The 17,650-nt window shown below is 33.6% G+C and overlaps 1 protein-coding gene and 1 pseudogene across 4 annotated transcripts in view; one reads left to right on the top strand and one right to left on the bottom strand.

Moving 5' to 3' along the window:
- The window catches only part of ADGRL3 (adhesion G protein-coupled receptor L3), a 703,409-nt gene that overhangs the window by 385,197 nt on the left and 300,562 nt on the right, over nucleotides 1-17,650 (bottom strand). For all 4 annotated transcript variants that reach the window (XM_032632860.1, XM_032632862.1, XM_032632861.1 and 1 more), the window contains exon 4: nucleotides 15,120-15,229. In XM_032632860.1, coding sequence (XP_032488751.1) covers nucleotides 15,120-15,229 — 110 coding nt within the window. The remainder of the gene's footprint in view (nucleotides 1-15,119; nucleotides 15,230-17,650) is intronic.
- On the top strand, nucleotides 7,099-8,712 carry LOC116754491 (annotated as a pseudogene).

Below are 17,650 nucleotides of genomic sequence, written 5' to 3'. Positions count from 1 at the left end.
TAAAAAGAATAACACATGCCATCTGTTGCAGGGCAGTCATTCATAATTTATGAGATCTGAGCTTGATATTTGAAAACATTTAATATGAGTATTAGTGAGTGCATGATAAAGTAGAATCAGGAATTCTTAGAGCTTTGCCTTGATAATCTCCCCAATAATATTCTTTTACTAGGAAAGCATTTTTCTTGAAGTTAAGCCTTGATGAGTCTGGGTAGATAGCTCGATAAGTAACAGATCAGGATAAAACCGAAATATGGCCATAAGAACAATTTCTGTTAGATTCTGATACACACAAGTAGCCAGCTACCAGTTCTATTGGTGCCTGAGCAATCAGAATGAATACAGAAGAAAAAAAAAAGAAAGCATTGTTGTAGAAATAAATGCATTTTATTTCCAACAAATTTGAATATGATCTTCCTTCTGAGCCCTCCCTGTTGTCTTGATAAACTTAACAGCAAAGATTTCTCTAAGTGTAAGAAAAATAGGGGAGAGAACAAGTCAAGAAAAATCACATTAAAGGAAATCCTGTGTTCTGCCTTTTGAGAGATATGCATTCTCCTATTTTCTCCATAAGTACATTAGCTGGGTTTTTTGTTTGTTTTTAACTGCAGATGGTTTTTAGCAACTATGAAATCTCAATTCAACTGAGTACTGAACTTATTTCAAGCTGCTTTAAAAACTAAAATGAGAAAGGATTTGCCACAGAAATTTGGATACATATCTGACAAAGGCTTCCAAAAGTAAATAGTTAGCTTATAGTGAACATAAAAGCAAATTGCACACCCCAAAAATGTTCACTTACTGGCTTTCTCCAGGCAATTTTGAAATAAATTTATGAGAAAGGCCATGAGGCTTGAAATCTAGCTGTATGCACAGAAAAGACTGCTCTTTCATAATATTGAGAAAGTTGGTTTTTTTGATAACTCAATATGCTATTGTATGTATGTAATTGTATTAATTACAGGCTATACTGAAGGCAAACAAAGACAAAATAATCCAGTAGTCACATGAGGGCCATTTTGAATTTTGAAATCTTCCTGGAAGAATGTGAATTAAAATGAGGAACTGAATTAGAATGACAAATATCAACTAAAGGGGATATATTTGAATCTTTTATATTTTTGAGACTATGCCTTAATCACTGCTTCTGTCTCTAGGCTATAGAAACCTATTCTGAAATTTAAAGAAACAGAGTAGGATGATGGATTGACAATTCAACTTACAATTAGGTGTCAATGAGTTATAACTATATAATCATTAACTATTTCACTTATTCTGAGTCTTAGGTTGTTCACATACAAAAAAAAACTAACAGATAGGTTTAGTTTGCTTTATGATTAAATTCCACTGTGAACAGTATAGATCCAGTGGATCCTAGATCCAGTATATGAAAACTCATATGATAAAGGCTGAACCAATATTTGTTGAATGAAATAAATGAACATGGCCAGGCTCCACCTGGAGGTATTTGAGGACATTGACACCTCTTTATCTATTGTTATCTATGGGGAGAAATGGGTCTGGAGGTAAATAATCTAGTACTAAAAGCTAACAGCAGTGAGGAAAGTATGAAACTAAAAGACACAATGCTCAAACTCCATAGCAAGCTTGGGTGTGATTCATGCAATTTCTAGTACCAGCAGGTTAAGTCCGAAGGGGACGCAGAGCAGGAAATACGTGATAAAAGAACCCACAGAGACAACTGAGCTGAGGGTAGGTTCAGAAAATCTGCTTGCTTGATGTGTCTTAGTATCACTTTTAGGCGAAAGAGAGCAACCCCATAAAAGAGAACTGGTTCAAGAACTAAATCAGATGACAGATGCCTTTGTAACTAGCTCTGAGAAAGACTAAAAATCCAGAGGTGATCTGAAATAAAAAATGAGGAACTAAGACAAAAGTCTTATCTGTGAAATTATACCAATAGTCAAGAGCAAAAGAGAAGGCTATAACTCTATGATGCCTGGGGCTCCCTGGGATAAGTTAACAGCATAACATAATTCTAAGCCCCACTACATGATAGTATTGATCGTCAAAAAACTTCAGAAATGGATGAGATGCCAGAGACATATTAATTTTAATAGCTATGGTATACTGAGAATTTCTAACATGGCCATCACTGTACAACCTTTTTACATATATTTGATTTTAATTTTCATAGACACTGTGTGAATTGTCATCCCTATTTTCTATGTGAAGAGACTCATTCACAGAGGAGTAAAACAACTTCACTAGAAAACAGCTATTAATTAGCAAAATCAGAACATAAATTCTAAGGCTCTTACTCTTAACCACTATGTTATGCTCTTATGCTTGAGAGAACTTGATAAGGCAAAAATAGGGAAAATGTGATAGGACCTGCCACCTGCCTAAGTAATAATTAGAAATATATCATTGCCATGAAGAATACCTGAAAACAGCCACTTAACGTTTGTCTCCATATCACTTACTATTCTATTCTGCATTGGTTTCTGTTTTAATTGAAGTAGAAAGCAGTTAGCACAGAGAGGAGGAAATATATTTATAAAATATATTAATAAAAACTAAGCTGTAAGGCCAGACACCATCAAACCCTTAGAGGAAAACATAGGCAGAACACTCTATGACATAAATCACAGCAAGATCCTTTTTGACCCACCTCCTAGAGAAATGGAAATAAAAACAAAAATAAATAAATGGGACCTAATGAAACTTAAAAGCTTTTGCACAGCAAAGGAAAACATAAACAAGATGAAAAGACAGCCCTCAAAATGGAAGAAAATATTTGCAAATGAAGCAACTGACAAAGTAATAATCTCCAAAACATACAAGCAACTCATGCAGCTCAATATCAAAAAAACAAACAGCCCAATCCAAGAATGGGCAGAAGACCTAAATAGATATTTCTCCAAAGAAGATATACAGATTGCCAACAAACACATGAAAGAATGCTCAACATCATTAATCATTAGAGAAATGCAAATCAAAACTACAATGAGGTAAAACCTCTCACCGGTCAGAATGGCCATCATCAAAGAATCTAAAAACAATAAATGCTGAAGAGGGTGTGGAGAAAAGGGAACCCTCTTGCACTGTTGGTGGGAATGTAAATTGATACAGCCACTATGGAGAACAGTATGGAGGTTCCTTAAAAAACTAAAAATAGAACTCCCATGTGACCCAGCAATCCCACTACTGGGCAGGTACCCTGAGAAAACCATAATTCAAAAAGAGTCATGTACCTCAATATTCATTGCAGCTCTATTCACAATAGCCAGGACATGGAAGCAACCTAAGTGTCCATCAACAGATGAATGGATAAAGAAGATGTGGCACATATATACAATGGAACATTATTCAGTCATAAAAAGGAACGAAACTGAGTTATTTGTAGTGAGGTGGATAGACCTAAAGACTGTTATACAGAGTGAAGTAAGTCAGAAAGAGAAAAACAAATACCGTATGCTAACACATATATATGGAATCTAAAAAAAAAAGAAAATGGTCAGAAGAAGCTAGGAGCAAGATGGGAATAAAGACACAGACCTACTAGAGAATGGACTTGAGGATATGGGGAGGGGGAAGGGTAAACTGTGACAAAGTGAGAGAGTGGCATGGACATATATACACTACCAAATGTAAAATAGATAGCTAGTGGGAAGCAGCCGCATAGCACAGGGAGATCAGCTCGGTGCTTTGTGACCACCTAGAGGGGTGGGATAGGGACAGTGGGAGGGAGGGAGATGCAAGAGGGAAGAGATATGGGGACATATGTATATGTGTAACTCATTCACTTTGTTATAAAGCAGAAACTAACACACCATTGTAAACCAATTATACTCTAATAAAGATGTTAAAAAATTAACAAAATAAAACAAAACAAAAACTAAGCAATATTAGTTCCTTCCCTGTCTGATTCTATGTTGATATGATTACTCTAAGGATTACAGAATAATGAGAAGATTATTGTTTCCTGGAAGTTAGAAAACAGTCATATTTATATTATAGGGGACATGTAGACATTGTGCAATGTTTTAAGAAACAAGTAGGTTTTCATTAAGGGCTGATAAAACTAAATTAAATTAGTACATACAGAGAAGAATTGGAAGTCCATAAATACGGATTTAATTCAAGTATTACAAGTCAGTTATTGTGAAATTTTCCTGTTTGTTTGAAGTATAAGAAAATTTAAACAGAAATTCACTACATTTATTCATCCTGTCCATCTACTCATATATTTATAATCAACCACTTATTTACCCATTCACTATTTCTGCTGCCTCATATAAATAGTAGATAGGTGTAATACAGTAAAACTGATTTTACTAAACACTAACTTGACTTCAGTTTGCCTTGGGTTTTGTATATTTATAGAATTAAAATGACTTTTGTCTATAACAACATGCTGTGCATCCCACATCTAGCCAATCCATGACAGGGAAGGTTTCTATGTTTACATTTTAAAAATATTGTTACAGAAATACACCATAATCTTTATTTAGAAAACAAAACTATGTCTTTACTACTCCATGTCCTAAGTAAAAAAATGAATTTTTAAACTATATTAATCATTTCAGAAAAAATATTATAGCAAGTTGTATTAGTATTCTACTGCTGCTATAACAAATTACCACAAACTTAGTGGTTTTAAACAACACAAATTGTCAGAAGTTCAAAATGGGTCTTAAGGGCTAAAATTAAGAGGTCAGCAGAGTTGTGCTCATTCTGGATGCTCTAGGGAACATTTATGTCCTTGCTCTTTCCAGCTTCTTAGAGGATACCTGCATTCCTTGGCTAGTGGCCCCTTCCTCCATCTTCAATATTCATCACTCTAATCTCTGCTTCTGTTGTCATAGCTCCTGTTTCGAACATTAACCTCTTGCCTCCTTTTTATAAGGATATTTATGATTAGATTGGGTCTCCATGGATAATCCAGGATAATCTCTCCAACTCAAGATCCTTAATTCAATCAAGTCTGCAAAGTCTCTTTGCCATTTATAATAACATATTATGGATTTCTTTGAGGGACCATTAATGAACCTACCATATAAGTATTTAATTGTGTAAAAGAATTTGGGTTTTATAGCAGGATTTTGAAAAAGTTTAAGCAATTTAAAAACTGACAACATTCACAGGAATTGTGATCTCCTACCATTGGAGAAAGTCCTCAAAAATAAAACAAAAACATTAAAGTTTATGTAGATTTTCCCCTATACTAACTAATCATTCTAACGAAGTACTATTATGTTAAAATTGCAAAATCTGAATGAAGTACTTTCCAAGCAAATTGATTGCTTTTTTTCTAGCTTCATAAGATTAATGACTATAATACAAGAAAATTAACAATGCTCTTTCATAGTATTTCAATTGATTTTACAAGAATTTAGAAAAATTTTATCTGGAAAATTAACTCTTTAGATCTCACACATCAAGTTTGCTATAAGAGCTTTTTAGCAATAAACACTTTGGGGAAAAAAAAACCCTTCACATTTTCACTACTTCTCTTCCCATACAGATGCAGTATATTTTAAAAACAAAATGTTATATTCCATGTCTCTTTAAACCTCACGTGTTTATGCTATTCAATTTCAGGATCTTATAAAAATTTATTTGAATTAAGTTTAAGTGCATTAGTTCTATAATCTTACTATTTCAAATAAACCAAGTGAGCATGGGTAAACTAATCCCCCAACTTTATTTATGTCTGTAATAATATTTTACTTCCTAAATCAAATATTTTCCTAACTTTGCCAATCCAATTAATTTTTTAATACTCTCAATTCATCTTGTTTCCTTACAATTAGCATCATGTGTACACTTACATATTATTAATCCACTATAAATATATGTATTTATTCTTTCTAGCTGTTGATGCCATTTGATATTTGGTTTATTTGATATAAGTTTACCTTTATGTTATTGTACAACGTAATATTTTCAAAAATATATGTTTTAAAGGAAATATCACCTTATTAAATTTCATTCTGCAAACATATTTTGATTCTTAATAAATCCTAGAAACTTGAAAGAAATTGCTGCTTCATTATTAATGGTATTAATAGTACTAATTGCTGGTTGGTAATTAGATTGGGTCTAAGTCACTCTCCCCCATGTTGACTGCAAACATACTGACTTTCTATCAGTTATTAGGACAAGCCAACCTCTTCCCAACCTCACACTTTTTGGAGCTAATGATCTCTCTGCTTTGAAAGCTCTTTCCCAGGCTCTTTGCCTGACTGTCTCATTCTCATTCTTCAGGTTTCAAGTACCCTCTCTTGAGAGCAGTCTTTTATCACACCTATATAAGCTAGCCCTTTTATTGCTTTCTATTGTACAACTGTGTTTATTTTCTTCTTGCATTTTATCATTTACGATTATATGTATTGGTTAATGTGTATATTATTTGCCTTATCCACGGGACCACCAGATCCATAAGGCCGAACTCTACTTTTCCCCAGCACTTAACACACTGATTAACCCATAATACGTACTGATAAACTTCTATTGGTAGAATTATTGTTGGTGCAAGAACTTAATACTACATATTTTGAAAATAAAAAATATATATATAGTAACTATTTAGAGTGCTTTTACACCTATTAGCATTGATTAGATACAAACTCTAGAACAAGAGTTGTAAATTTAAGTATATTCAGAAGCCAGGAGATATTTTAAGAGTATAATGAACCAAGTACAATAAAATAAGTAATGGAAATGACAGGAAATAGCAAAGAGCAGACCCTATTTAAAAGGTGCAGCAACTACTCAGTTCTAGTTTCATGCAGTCCTGATGTCCTAGCCCAGATCACTACAGGACTTAGATCAGATGGACCATTTTTGTAACTGATTCATCCAAACGCAGAGTACTTAAGAGACTGTCCACTAACTCTTGTTCACTAGATCACTGGATCTTATTTTTTCAGACCTGTTTTTCACCTTTCTTCTTTTGATTCTGGAACTATTACTTTGTATTTCCCACCCTCCCTCCCGCCACAAAAGGCTTCATTTTTCAACTTAAATTAGTCAAAATTGCTTTTTGCAGATCTTCAAACAAGTATTTCTTATTAATATATTAGTTAATTACATTAAAAATAGTTTATTATCTTTATGCTCCACACTGTGATGAGTATTAGGGCTCAGAAGAATCCCAGCATACAGGTAAGTCATGATTTCTACCCTGCCCATCTATGGGTTCATCTCCTGTCACTCCTGTGTTTTGTTTTTCATGCAAACACCAAAGTGTTTTGGTTTTATATTAACGGTAACAGTTACTTATCTTACATCGTCCCATCTGCCAAAAATTATTGCCCTTCTCATTAAAGTCTACTCATTCTTTAAGATTCAGCTGAAGAGTCATCTCCTCTAGAAAACCTTCCCTGAAGATATACACCCCCCACACACCCCCTACAAACATCAGCCGCTATGGGATGGGCATGTCTTCCAGGTGCACTGCTAACATGAAGTGCTCAGTTGCTTTGCTGAGCTAGGAACAGTGTAACTTTGGGGACCTTGAGCCTCATTTGGCTAAATTCCTCTATGGCAGAATTTTTATCCTAGCATTCTACCTAGTGTTTAGCATAGTGCCTGGTCTGCAATAGACGTTGTGTGATGAAAGGAAGATAAAAGAGGGAGGTCTTGAAAGCAAATGATATAAACTAGTTGAGAATAATTTCCATAAACATATGAAGCAGCTAGACAAGAACAGGAGAGAATTTAGGGTGAAAACTTCTAAGAAAGTATATAGTCCACCTATGCTTCCTGTTTTCCAAACTTATAATAGCAATTTTTATGAATATTTCATATTTTGGACATACAATAAAAGTTTAAATTAACTATTAAGTAATTACTGATTCACTCGAAGAAGTTTTATGAATTATATGTTAGGTGCAAGATACTGTCAAGTAGAAACTATTTAAGAAAGAAACTGGCCCCTGGCCTCTGCGCCAAGCGGGTCTCCTCTCTGTCCGGTCTGCGCTTGGAGCAGGCATGAGCCTGGCCCTGGGGGCCGGGGGAGCCGGGCGGGGGAGCAGCGCCCCAGACGCCGTCGCCATGGCGCACCCTCACAGCCCCCGCCCGCGTTAACATCACGGTGGCTGCCCAAGGAGAACCCCAACTTCAGTTCAAACTTACATTGGTTGGTGATGGTGGTACTGGTAAAACTACATTCGTGAAACGTCATCTGACTGGTGAATTTGAGTAGAAGTATGTAGCTACCTTGGGTGTTGAGGTCCATCCCCTTGTGTCCCATACCAACAGAGGACATATTAAGTTCAATGTATGGGATACAGCTGGTCAGGAGAAACTTGGTGGACTGAGAGATGGCTATTATATCCAAGCTCAGGGTGCCATTATAATGTTTGATGTAACATCGAGAGTTACTTACAAGAACGTGCCTAACTGGCATAGAGATCTGGTACCAGTGTGTGAGAATATCCCCATCTTGTTGTGTGGCAACGAAGTGGATATTAAGGACAGAAAGGTTAAGTCAAAGTCAATTGTCTTCCACCAAAAGAAGAATCTTCAGTACTATGACATTTCTGCCAAAAGTAACTACAACTTTGAAAAGCCCTTCCTCTGGCTGGAAAACTGATGGGAGACCCTAACTTGGAGTTCATTGCCATGCCTGCTCTCGCCCCACCAGAGGTGATCATGGACCCAGCGTTGGCAGCGCAGTAAGAGCACGATCTAGAGGTTGCTCAGCCAACTGCCCTCCCGGATGAAGATGATGACCTGTGAGAAAGTGAAGCTAGAGTCCAGCATCAGAAGTCTAGTTTTATAGGCAACTGTCCTGTGATATCAGTGGTGCAGCATGTTTGCCACTTTATTATATAGCTAAGCAGAACATGTGCTTAATCTTTGGGATGCTGAAGGAGATGAATGGGCTTCGGAGTGAATGTAGCAGTTAAAAAAAAAAAAAACCTTCATTTTTTTGGACCTACATATTCAGGTGTTTTGGAACACAGTTGTTTCCTCCTTGAGTTCCAAATATAAGACTGCTACAGTCACATCACAATATTCAGTGGTGGAATCTTATTTGTTACTGTCATTCCCATTCCTTTTTGTTTAGAATCAGAATAAAATTGTATTTCAAATATCTAAAAAAAAAAAAGAAAAGAAAAGAAAAAAGAAAAACTTTGGTGGGAAGAAAAAGGAGAAAGAAAGGAAGAATTTTATTGTTCTTGTTATAACTATCATTCTAAAAAGGAGAATTTAGATAACTGACATTCCTCTTATAAAGGGACAATACTTGATGCATTATATGGAGGCATACAGAAGAATAATATGAAAAACAAATTGGTTGCTAGGACCATTCTAGCATTCTTGAGGAATACAATTACAACATCAAACAATTTGGAAAAACTAAAATTCATATAATCTATATTTTTTACCATAGATCTTCCCTTTGAATTAATAAGGTCTTGTGTGTAAACAAGAGTTTCTTTTGTTTATCATTTTAGCAATGAACATAATGATTTTAGAGGATTAAATTTTGACCATATTTCCTTTTTTCTTTCAATCATTCAATATGCCTTAACTGAATGTCTCCTATGTATCAGAAACTGGAAAAGGTACTGAGGCATTGGGAATCAATTTATATCGACATTCTGTGATATTTTTAAAACTTAACATATGGGTTAATTTCAGCATGAGTTTTAAAATATGTAATTATTTATTTACATAATAGGAGCCAAAGTGTGAACATATTAAAATATGCACTCAGTTGAATATTAGTTGCAAAATGTATTTAGTTATTTATAACTAAATATTTAAAGGCTTTTGTTCATTTTAAATGCTGAAAGATAGTACTTTTTTCTTTTAGTAAAAAAAGACAAAATATCAGATTATATCATTAATTGTAAATATTAATTTCCAACATTACTTGTTTTGCAGGTCTTTCCATAAAGACAATCACATACATAACTTCAGATGGTTAATATGAATGGTGAGAAAGTCTGTAAGTGCTATAAAATAAGATTGGTTTAACCAAACACTCATTTTTTTTTTTTTTACATCTTTATTGGAGTATAATTGCTTTACGATGGTGTGTTAGTTTCTGCTTTATAACAAAGTGAATCAGTTATACATACACATATGTTCCTATATCTCTTCCCTCTTGTGTCTCCCTCCCTCCCACCCTTCTTATCCCACCCCTCTAGGTGGTCACAAAGCACCGAGCTGATCTCCCTGTGCTATGCGGCTGCTTCCCACTACCAAACACTCATTTCTAGTGGCTCTCCAATTGTGTGCTTCCCCCGTCTATTTCAAAGAAAATCTACCAGCAGAGAAGATTACTGAATAAGTAATATGTACTTTGTATTTTTATAAAGAAGAAACAAAGAACTGAAGAGAAATGCTGGACTGTGAGAGAAGACAAACACTTTTTGAGTGTAATGTGTGTGAAACTGTATGCCTTGGAAAAAAGACAAATTATCAGCAGGATACAAAGTAAAGCTAAAGTAAAGACTTTTTGCTCAGAAATACTCTATATAGGTGGTTAGTTGTTTTACTGTGTTCTCTCTAACACAAGTCATCCCCGTAAACTGGCTAAATGAAGGAAGCTCTACTTAAAGATGCCAAAATTTCCATCCCAAATCAGGCTAGAAGTGATGGGGTGGGGTGAGAAGAAGGAAGCTGCAAAAACAAAACTGTGGCATTGGTAAATGCTGAGGTTTAACCTCTTGAATATTTGGGTCATCTCCTAGGGAGGAAATATCACGAAGGAGGAAAATCAAATCTCAAAAGAAAAGGCAAAGGCTATAAAAGTCATACTGGAACTAAGGTGTCACAGGAACAGAGAAAAGTATTGATTCAACTGTCCCCAAAACAGGCTACCTGTTGAACCCAAACAAGAAATTACAGACAGTAGAAAGAAAAGATTAAATACAACTTTAGTGATTTTGAAAAAACTGTGTACAAGACACTCAAAAAACTGAGTATAAGACAAATTCAGTAGCCTCACTAAATTGTTTAAAATTCCTAATTTTCCTTATTTTATTTCCCACTGTCATCTTTTCAAAACAAGCCACACCATTTGGTTGATTTAGGTTAAAGTCCTCTTAAAAATTTCAGTGTTCATTTATACACCAATTTACTGACTCCTAAAACTCTGCAGAAATTATTGCAAGCTTATCTTAGATGTTTTTAATTTTCCTTCTCCTGTGTGATACAATAAACTTTGTTGAATTTTTCTATATTACCTCTTATATACTTATATATCATTAATATTGATGTTTTTCTATATATTTTTATTTTTCTATATTTCTATATTTTCTTTCGAGATTTTCCATGAAAAAGTATCACCTTAAAAATAAATATTACCATAGAAACATATATACACAGAGCATATATAAAAAAAGAAAATATCAATAATATTTTTCCACATATCAATATTAAGAAAACATTCATAACAAAGTATATCACCATATACACTGCAGTTTGTCATCTTAAATTCAAAATGAAAATGGATATTATTAAATTATATAACAAACAGAACCTAAGAGTATTTGTTGTTTGGTTGTTTATTCAGTTGTTCAGTTAGAAAATTTTCAAATATTAATATTGAATCCTAAATATGAAGTCTGTCTGCTACTAATACAATAGGGTCTTTTAACAAGCATATTAATTAAGTACAAGGATTTTCTCCTATAATACAGGTAATTTAAACAACTTTTTAAGTTACTACTTAGATAAGAGCCTCATTCTAAATTGTCGGTGGTATTTTTATAGCACAAATTAGTCTTTGCCATAAAGCTTCATTAGGTGTTTGGGAAAATAAAAGTTGCAGTGATTCAGCTGTTTTAAGAAAAGAATACAAACCTCTTAAAAGTAAGTAGCAAAAGAAAGAAGAAAAAGGGTCCGGGCCCTTGAAGCATTTGCTTTCACTATGTACCTTTACTGTACTGATGAAAGTTAAATATTGAACACCACTGAATAACTCTTGAAAATATAAAGGGTAAAATCTAGGGGGAGAACTATAGCTGCGTCCTTAAGAACAGGTATTACAGACAAACTCAACTCTTGGCTCTGCCATTTCCTAGCTATTCTACATTTTACATGAAACATTTTACTAATGCTATTGAGTATGTTTCCTCTTCAGTAAAGTGCTGACACTCATACCTAACAGGGAGGAGAGTGTGAGAAGTAAATAAAATAATGTATGTAAACATATAAGCCATGTAGTAAATGTTAATAAATGAAAGCTATTTTAATAAGTGAATATTTTCAGCAATGGAAAAATCAGTGTGTTTTTATGGTGGAGAAAAGAAAAAGAGCTTATTATTAACTAAATCAGAACTTGTAGTAGCCCACCCGTTATCCACAGGGAGTACATTCTAAGACGCACAGTGGATTCCTGAAACTGCAGATAGCACCAAACCCTATATATACTGTTTTTCTTCCTATACATACATATCTATGATAAAGTTTAATTTATAAATTAGGCACAGTAAGAAAATATCCAAATTTCCAGCATGACTTCTCTTGTGTTTTGGGGCCATTAAAATATGGGTTACTTGAACACAAGCACTATGATAGTGTGACAGCTGAAGTGTTACAGATGACTAACAAGTGGGTAGCATATATAGTGGATACACTAAACAGGGGGATGATTCACGTCTCGAGTAGGATGGCATATTTCATCATGCTACTCAGAATGGCACATGATTTAAAACTTATGAATTGTTTATTTCTGGAAAGTTCCATTTAATATTTTCAGACTGAGGTTGACCATGGATAACTGAAACCAAGGAAAGTGAAATCACACATAACAGGGGACTACTGTACTATAGATGAGGGAAAGTCTATAAGGTGAGATCCAGAAAATTTTAATAGCTTACCTGAGGCTAAAGTATCCAGAATTTTTGTTAAGTAACCAGGCTTCCTGATATCTGGCCATTTTTCTACTAAACCAGCTTACCTTGCAAATGAGTCACTATAGTTTATTTTACGGTTTTTACTTTCTTTTGGATTATTTTCTTTTAAGTTCATGTTAAATTTTCTAAATGAGTTTCCAGTTACGCATTACACTTTTAACTGAAACATACTGAAGATAATTTAAACAAACGCAATTATACTATATCATATAAATTAAACTGTGTATAAACTGGAAAGTGGTTGCACCTGTGTTTATAATTCTTATTTAATGAAACAATCAGTTAAATATTTTAATATAATATGAACATACTTCTAAGGCAATCAGTACATTTTCAGGATTACCAGAAACCTGAAAATGTAGGATATTCAGGAATCAAATTGCCCAACTCTAAAAATTTATGAGAGACAAAATCTGTGGTAAACCACAATCCTTTTATACAAAAGTGTATGAGCAAGTTCTTATCTATATTGAAATGATTTAAGATGATTTTTCAGAATGAGTTTGGCAGAGGAATTTGGAGTAGTTATCCTTAAAGGAACTCTGAAGAAATACAGAAAACTGAAGAAAGAACTGTGAAATTCTTTAAATTTTAAAAATTGTGAAAAAAATATTTGACAAAACTTCTTCAGCTTTCATGTTGCAATGATTGTAAGTTTCTTAAAACTGTCTTTAAAAATGAGGCATACCTTATTTAATATATTTTTTAAATGCCTTTGGAAATAGCTATTCTACATATTTCACAAAGATCTTATTATGCAACCTAAGTATAACTGTCACAGTTCTAAAGTGGACTACAAATTTTATTTCTTTAAAGTATCACTAATGAACAATAAATGGTCATTTAGCTTTATATTTTTATAGAAGGGTTCCTGGAGATAACAATATAAGAAGCATAACCTCAATTGAGATTTCAATAAAACCTATACACTTATGCTTTTTCACAACAAAGAAAGTAAGCTTATAAAACTTCCCTAGATAAACTTTCTCTATTCAATCACACTGTAAATAAAGGAACAATGAAATTTTCTCTTGATTGCTTTCATTATTACTTTTAAATTTCAATTCATTTCTTGCTGGCCAAATTTCTCTATTGTTATTGGAGTACACACACTTACAGCTCATGAGCAATGTGCTGCTTTTTAAATAAACATCAGTGAGGCAAACCTAGAACTACCTCTTGACACAGTAAACTTGCTGACCCCCAGATGCTTTGTTTCTTCTGAGATATCAAGGGAAGTCGGAACCTGGGATTTGTTTATGAGGAGTTTTCTACCTCTGGGATGAGCTGCATATGTAATACGAGAATACAGGATTTCCTGAGTGATCTTCACTAAGGTATCCCATGAATAATTAACTAGTCAGATCAAAAATATTTCTTTTGAGATGATGATTCTACCTTTGGATAAAAAAGTCAAGAAAGGGCTTCCCTGGTGGCGCAGTGGTTGAGAGTCCTCCTGCCGATGCATGGGACATGGGTTCGTGCCCCGGTCCGGGAAGAACCCACATGCCGCGGAGCGGCAGGGCCCGTGAGCCATGGCTGCTGGGCCTGCGTGTCCGGAGCCTGTCCTCCGCAACGGGAGAGGCCACAACAGTGAGAGGCCCGCGTACCACAAAAAAAAAAAGAGTCATTTTTGATTGTTTGATTTTTCATTATTCCTGAAGAAAAAAGAAAAGTTGTTGGTATATATCATTTCTGACATAAAGGTTGCAAAGACACAGTTCTTGAGACTGTAAAAGATACATTCTCTACAGAGTGTTTTAGTCCATGTAATCCTTGTATTTTCTTTCCAATCTGCTCTCTCTGGGTGAATATATTTCTACTTCTCGATATCTTGGCAGCACAGGAAGCTTAGATATAATTGTTCCTATCAAATTCAAGATTTATCATTTTCTATACTACTATATATACAAGTATATTATTCACTTTCATTTCTGTTTGCTTGGACCTGGAGGGATATAGTACTGGCATACCACTCTTTCATCGCTTTTCTAAATATTTTATATTCTTGCATTAAGAAAAGAGCTTTAGAATAGATACTGATATACAAAAATATATAGTCAAAATTAAATGCTGCAGGATCATGCAGGCAACACCTAATTCTTCCAAGGGTGGGGAAAATGTAAGACCCTGAAAAGTTAAAATTAGCCAGTTTTTAAATATAATTTATGTGATTATTTTTATGTTTTCATAGAGACTATGTTGTCAATGCATGCAAAACAAAGCTTAATATCTTTCCTTTTTATAAGAAAAGTACAGGAATATACATACTGTAAGGGACACATTCATACTGCACTTCAAGGTATTTATAGGTTCCCGGACATGGATCTGGAAAAACATCGGGACCTGCCACCACTGCACACTGGGTTCTGTTATTGCACCTGAAGTCAAAAGAGAAGAAAAGAAAAAAATAATAAGTTTCTACATAGTAAATCATTATTAACACCAATACCAATTTTATTTTAGTTCCTAATTACACAGATTTAAATAAGGTTTTGGTCAATTTAGGGTTTTAGACTTGTTAAGGAAATATCTACAGTATACCTAAAAAAAAACTAGACATTAAAAAATTCATTCAGTTTATTCATATTAACTAATTTAATATTTGATTGAACACAGCATGATTTTGAGTTAGGAGTTAAATACTTCTTAAGCAACATTAACTGGCCCATAGGATATTGCCAATGTGAAGACAGGATGATTTGGTAGGAAAAACTCACTCTCTTATAAAAAAAATAATTAAGAAAATAGAACCACAGAGCTTTACTTAGGCAGTAGTAAAATAAATTCACTGATTATCATATTATTTATTTTATAGGCAATGAACATATGGTGTTGAAATGCTTTTAGCCAAACCTAAAAAATAAAATCAGTAAAAACTCTAAATATTAAAATATATCTAAAAATTTAATTTATATAAATTAATATAATAATAAACTAATCCCATAAGTAAAACCATTTTTAAGAATGGACTCATATTCCTCATGTACAGCCAAATAATGGCACTAACCTTAAAGATTGCTATTCACAAATGCCAATATCCTATAATTTAGAATAACTTTAAATCTCCAAAGAGAATAATCAGACATCACTATTGAAACAGAAACACAAACTAGGCATATTTTGTGGCAATTGGGCTAAATAGATCTGGGTTAGCAGATTTACTCAAGGGTAAATAAATATACATATAATGAAATTGATTCCTACTCTGAAAAAGACACTCAAGGTCAGAATGGCCTCCTTACAGTAAATTTTACTCCGAAACTTTCTAGACCCAATAGAGTTCCTCCCTTCCTTCCTTCCTTCCTCCCTTCCTCTCCCTCCCTCCCTCCCTTTCTTCCTTCCTTCTTTCTTCTTTCTTTTTCTTTCCGCCCTTCCTTCCTTCCTTCTTTCCTTCCCTTCTTTCTTTCCTTCCTTTCTTAAAAAGATGCTTCCTTTTTTGATATGACCAATACCTCTGAATCCTTGCAAGGCTACTAGTTGGATAAGGAGCATTTAGGGCAGAACTCATTTTGATTTAGAGTGAAAATGCTTTGAGTTTACTCAAGGCTATCATTTGCCAGGCTTACTGAGGATTTTATTTAGTCCCTAAATTAAAATTGATTCATTAGTAAATGTCTTAAACTGAAAAATACATTTCATGTTATCAGTGGAAGATTAATAAAAGCCAATATTCCATTCTCATCAGTCAGTTTAGCATAACAGCTAATCCTGAGGGTCAACATGTTCTAAAGTTCTCTTGTGTAGATTTAGTGTCTAAAGATGATTATCAGACAATTGTATAATAACATTAATGTAAATGTGGCTGTCCTCAACATGCATTACAAATAGGTAGTGCAAATATTTTAGTGTATTGACACTTTTTAAAAATAGCAGTACTTTCCTATTACATAGAAAACCCTTAAGAGGAAGCTGTCTCAAGTTAAAAGACATGTTTTTGCAGTTAAAGCAATACAATTTTCACATCACGCCTTGAAAAAATAAACTCATAAATCTATCTCAGGATTTTATACAATGAGCAGCTATATAAACTCAGTTATATTCATAATTGTTACAGAAACAATCAGCTATTATCAAAAATGCATTCAAAGTAGAAATAATGAAAAATGAAAGTATACATTATAAAATTTGATATTTAAATATTTTGTAAATATAATATTATTGCTGATCTCAAATCATTAAATTATAATGTTTAAAATAAATATATATACACATATTATATATATTATGTTTTGTCTCTTGGCCTACTGTTGTTTTACTGCCTACTATCGTCCTTTTTTCTAATTACTACAGCTCTTATAATAATAAAATTAATTTACAATCTGTGTTTATTCTTACAATTTTCAGATGTAAATGGGCAATTACAAATCTTTTATTATTTAAACAATCAATGTTTGATATCAACAAACCAAATTACTAGTCATTTTTGAGTAGGGCATAAAGGTTAAAATTTACAATTATGGAAGTGTTTGTTTCACAGAAAATTGTCTTGAATCAAAAAGAATTTCATATGGTTATATATGTATAGATCAGATATTAAAATATAATATGGACATTAGACACATCCACCCCATCCATTTAGTTATCTAAACATGTGAACTGATCATTTGCATATTATATACTATTTAATTTGCAAAAATACTATTTATGTGTATGTAAAAAAACCGAAATAAGCGACATTTGTTATAAACATTAGACACTGTAATGAGTCCCAAACATCTTACTTAATGTTAACCAAAGAAGAATCAAGAAAGCCTTCTACCTGGTGAGATAGTGTATGTGAAGAGGTATATAAACCAACA

This window comes from Phocoena sinus, chromosome 5 (assembly GCF_008692025.1).
Source record: "Phocoena sinus isolate mPhoSin1 chromosome 5, mPhoSin1.pri, whole genome shotgun sequence".
Classification (NCBI taxonomy): Eukaryota; Metazoa; Chordata; class Mammalia; order Artiodactyla; family Phocoenidae; genus Phocoena; species Phocoena sinus.
Note: the sequence above shows the minus strand (reverse complement) of the source record. Positions and strands in the feature narration are given on the sequence as shown.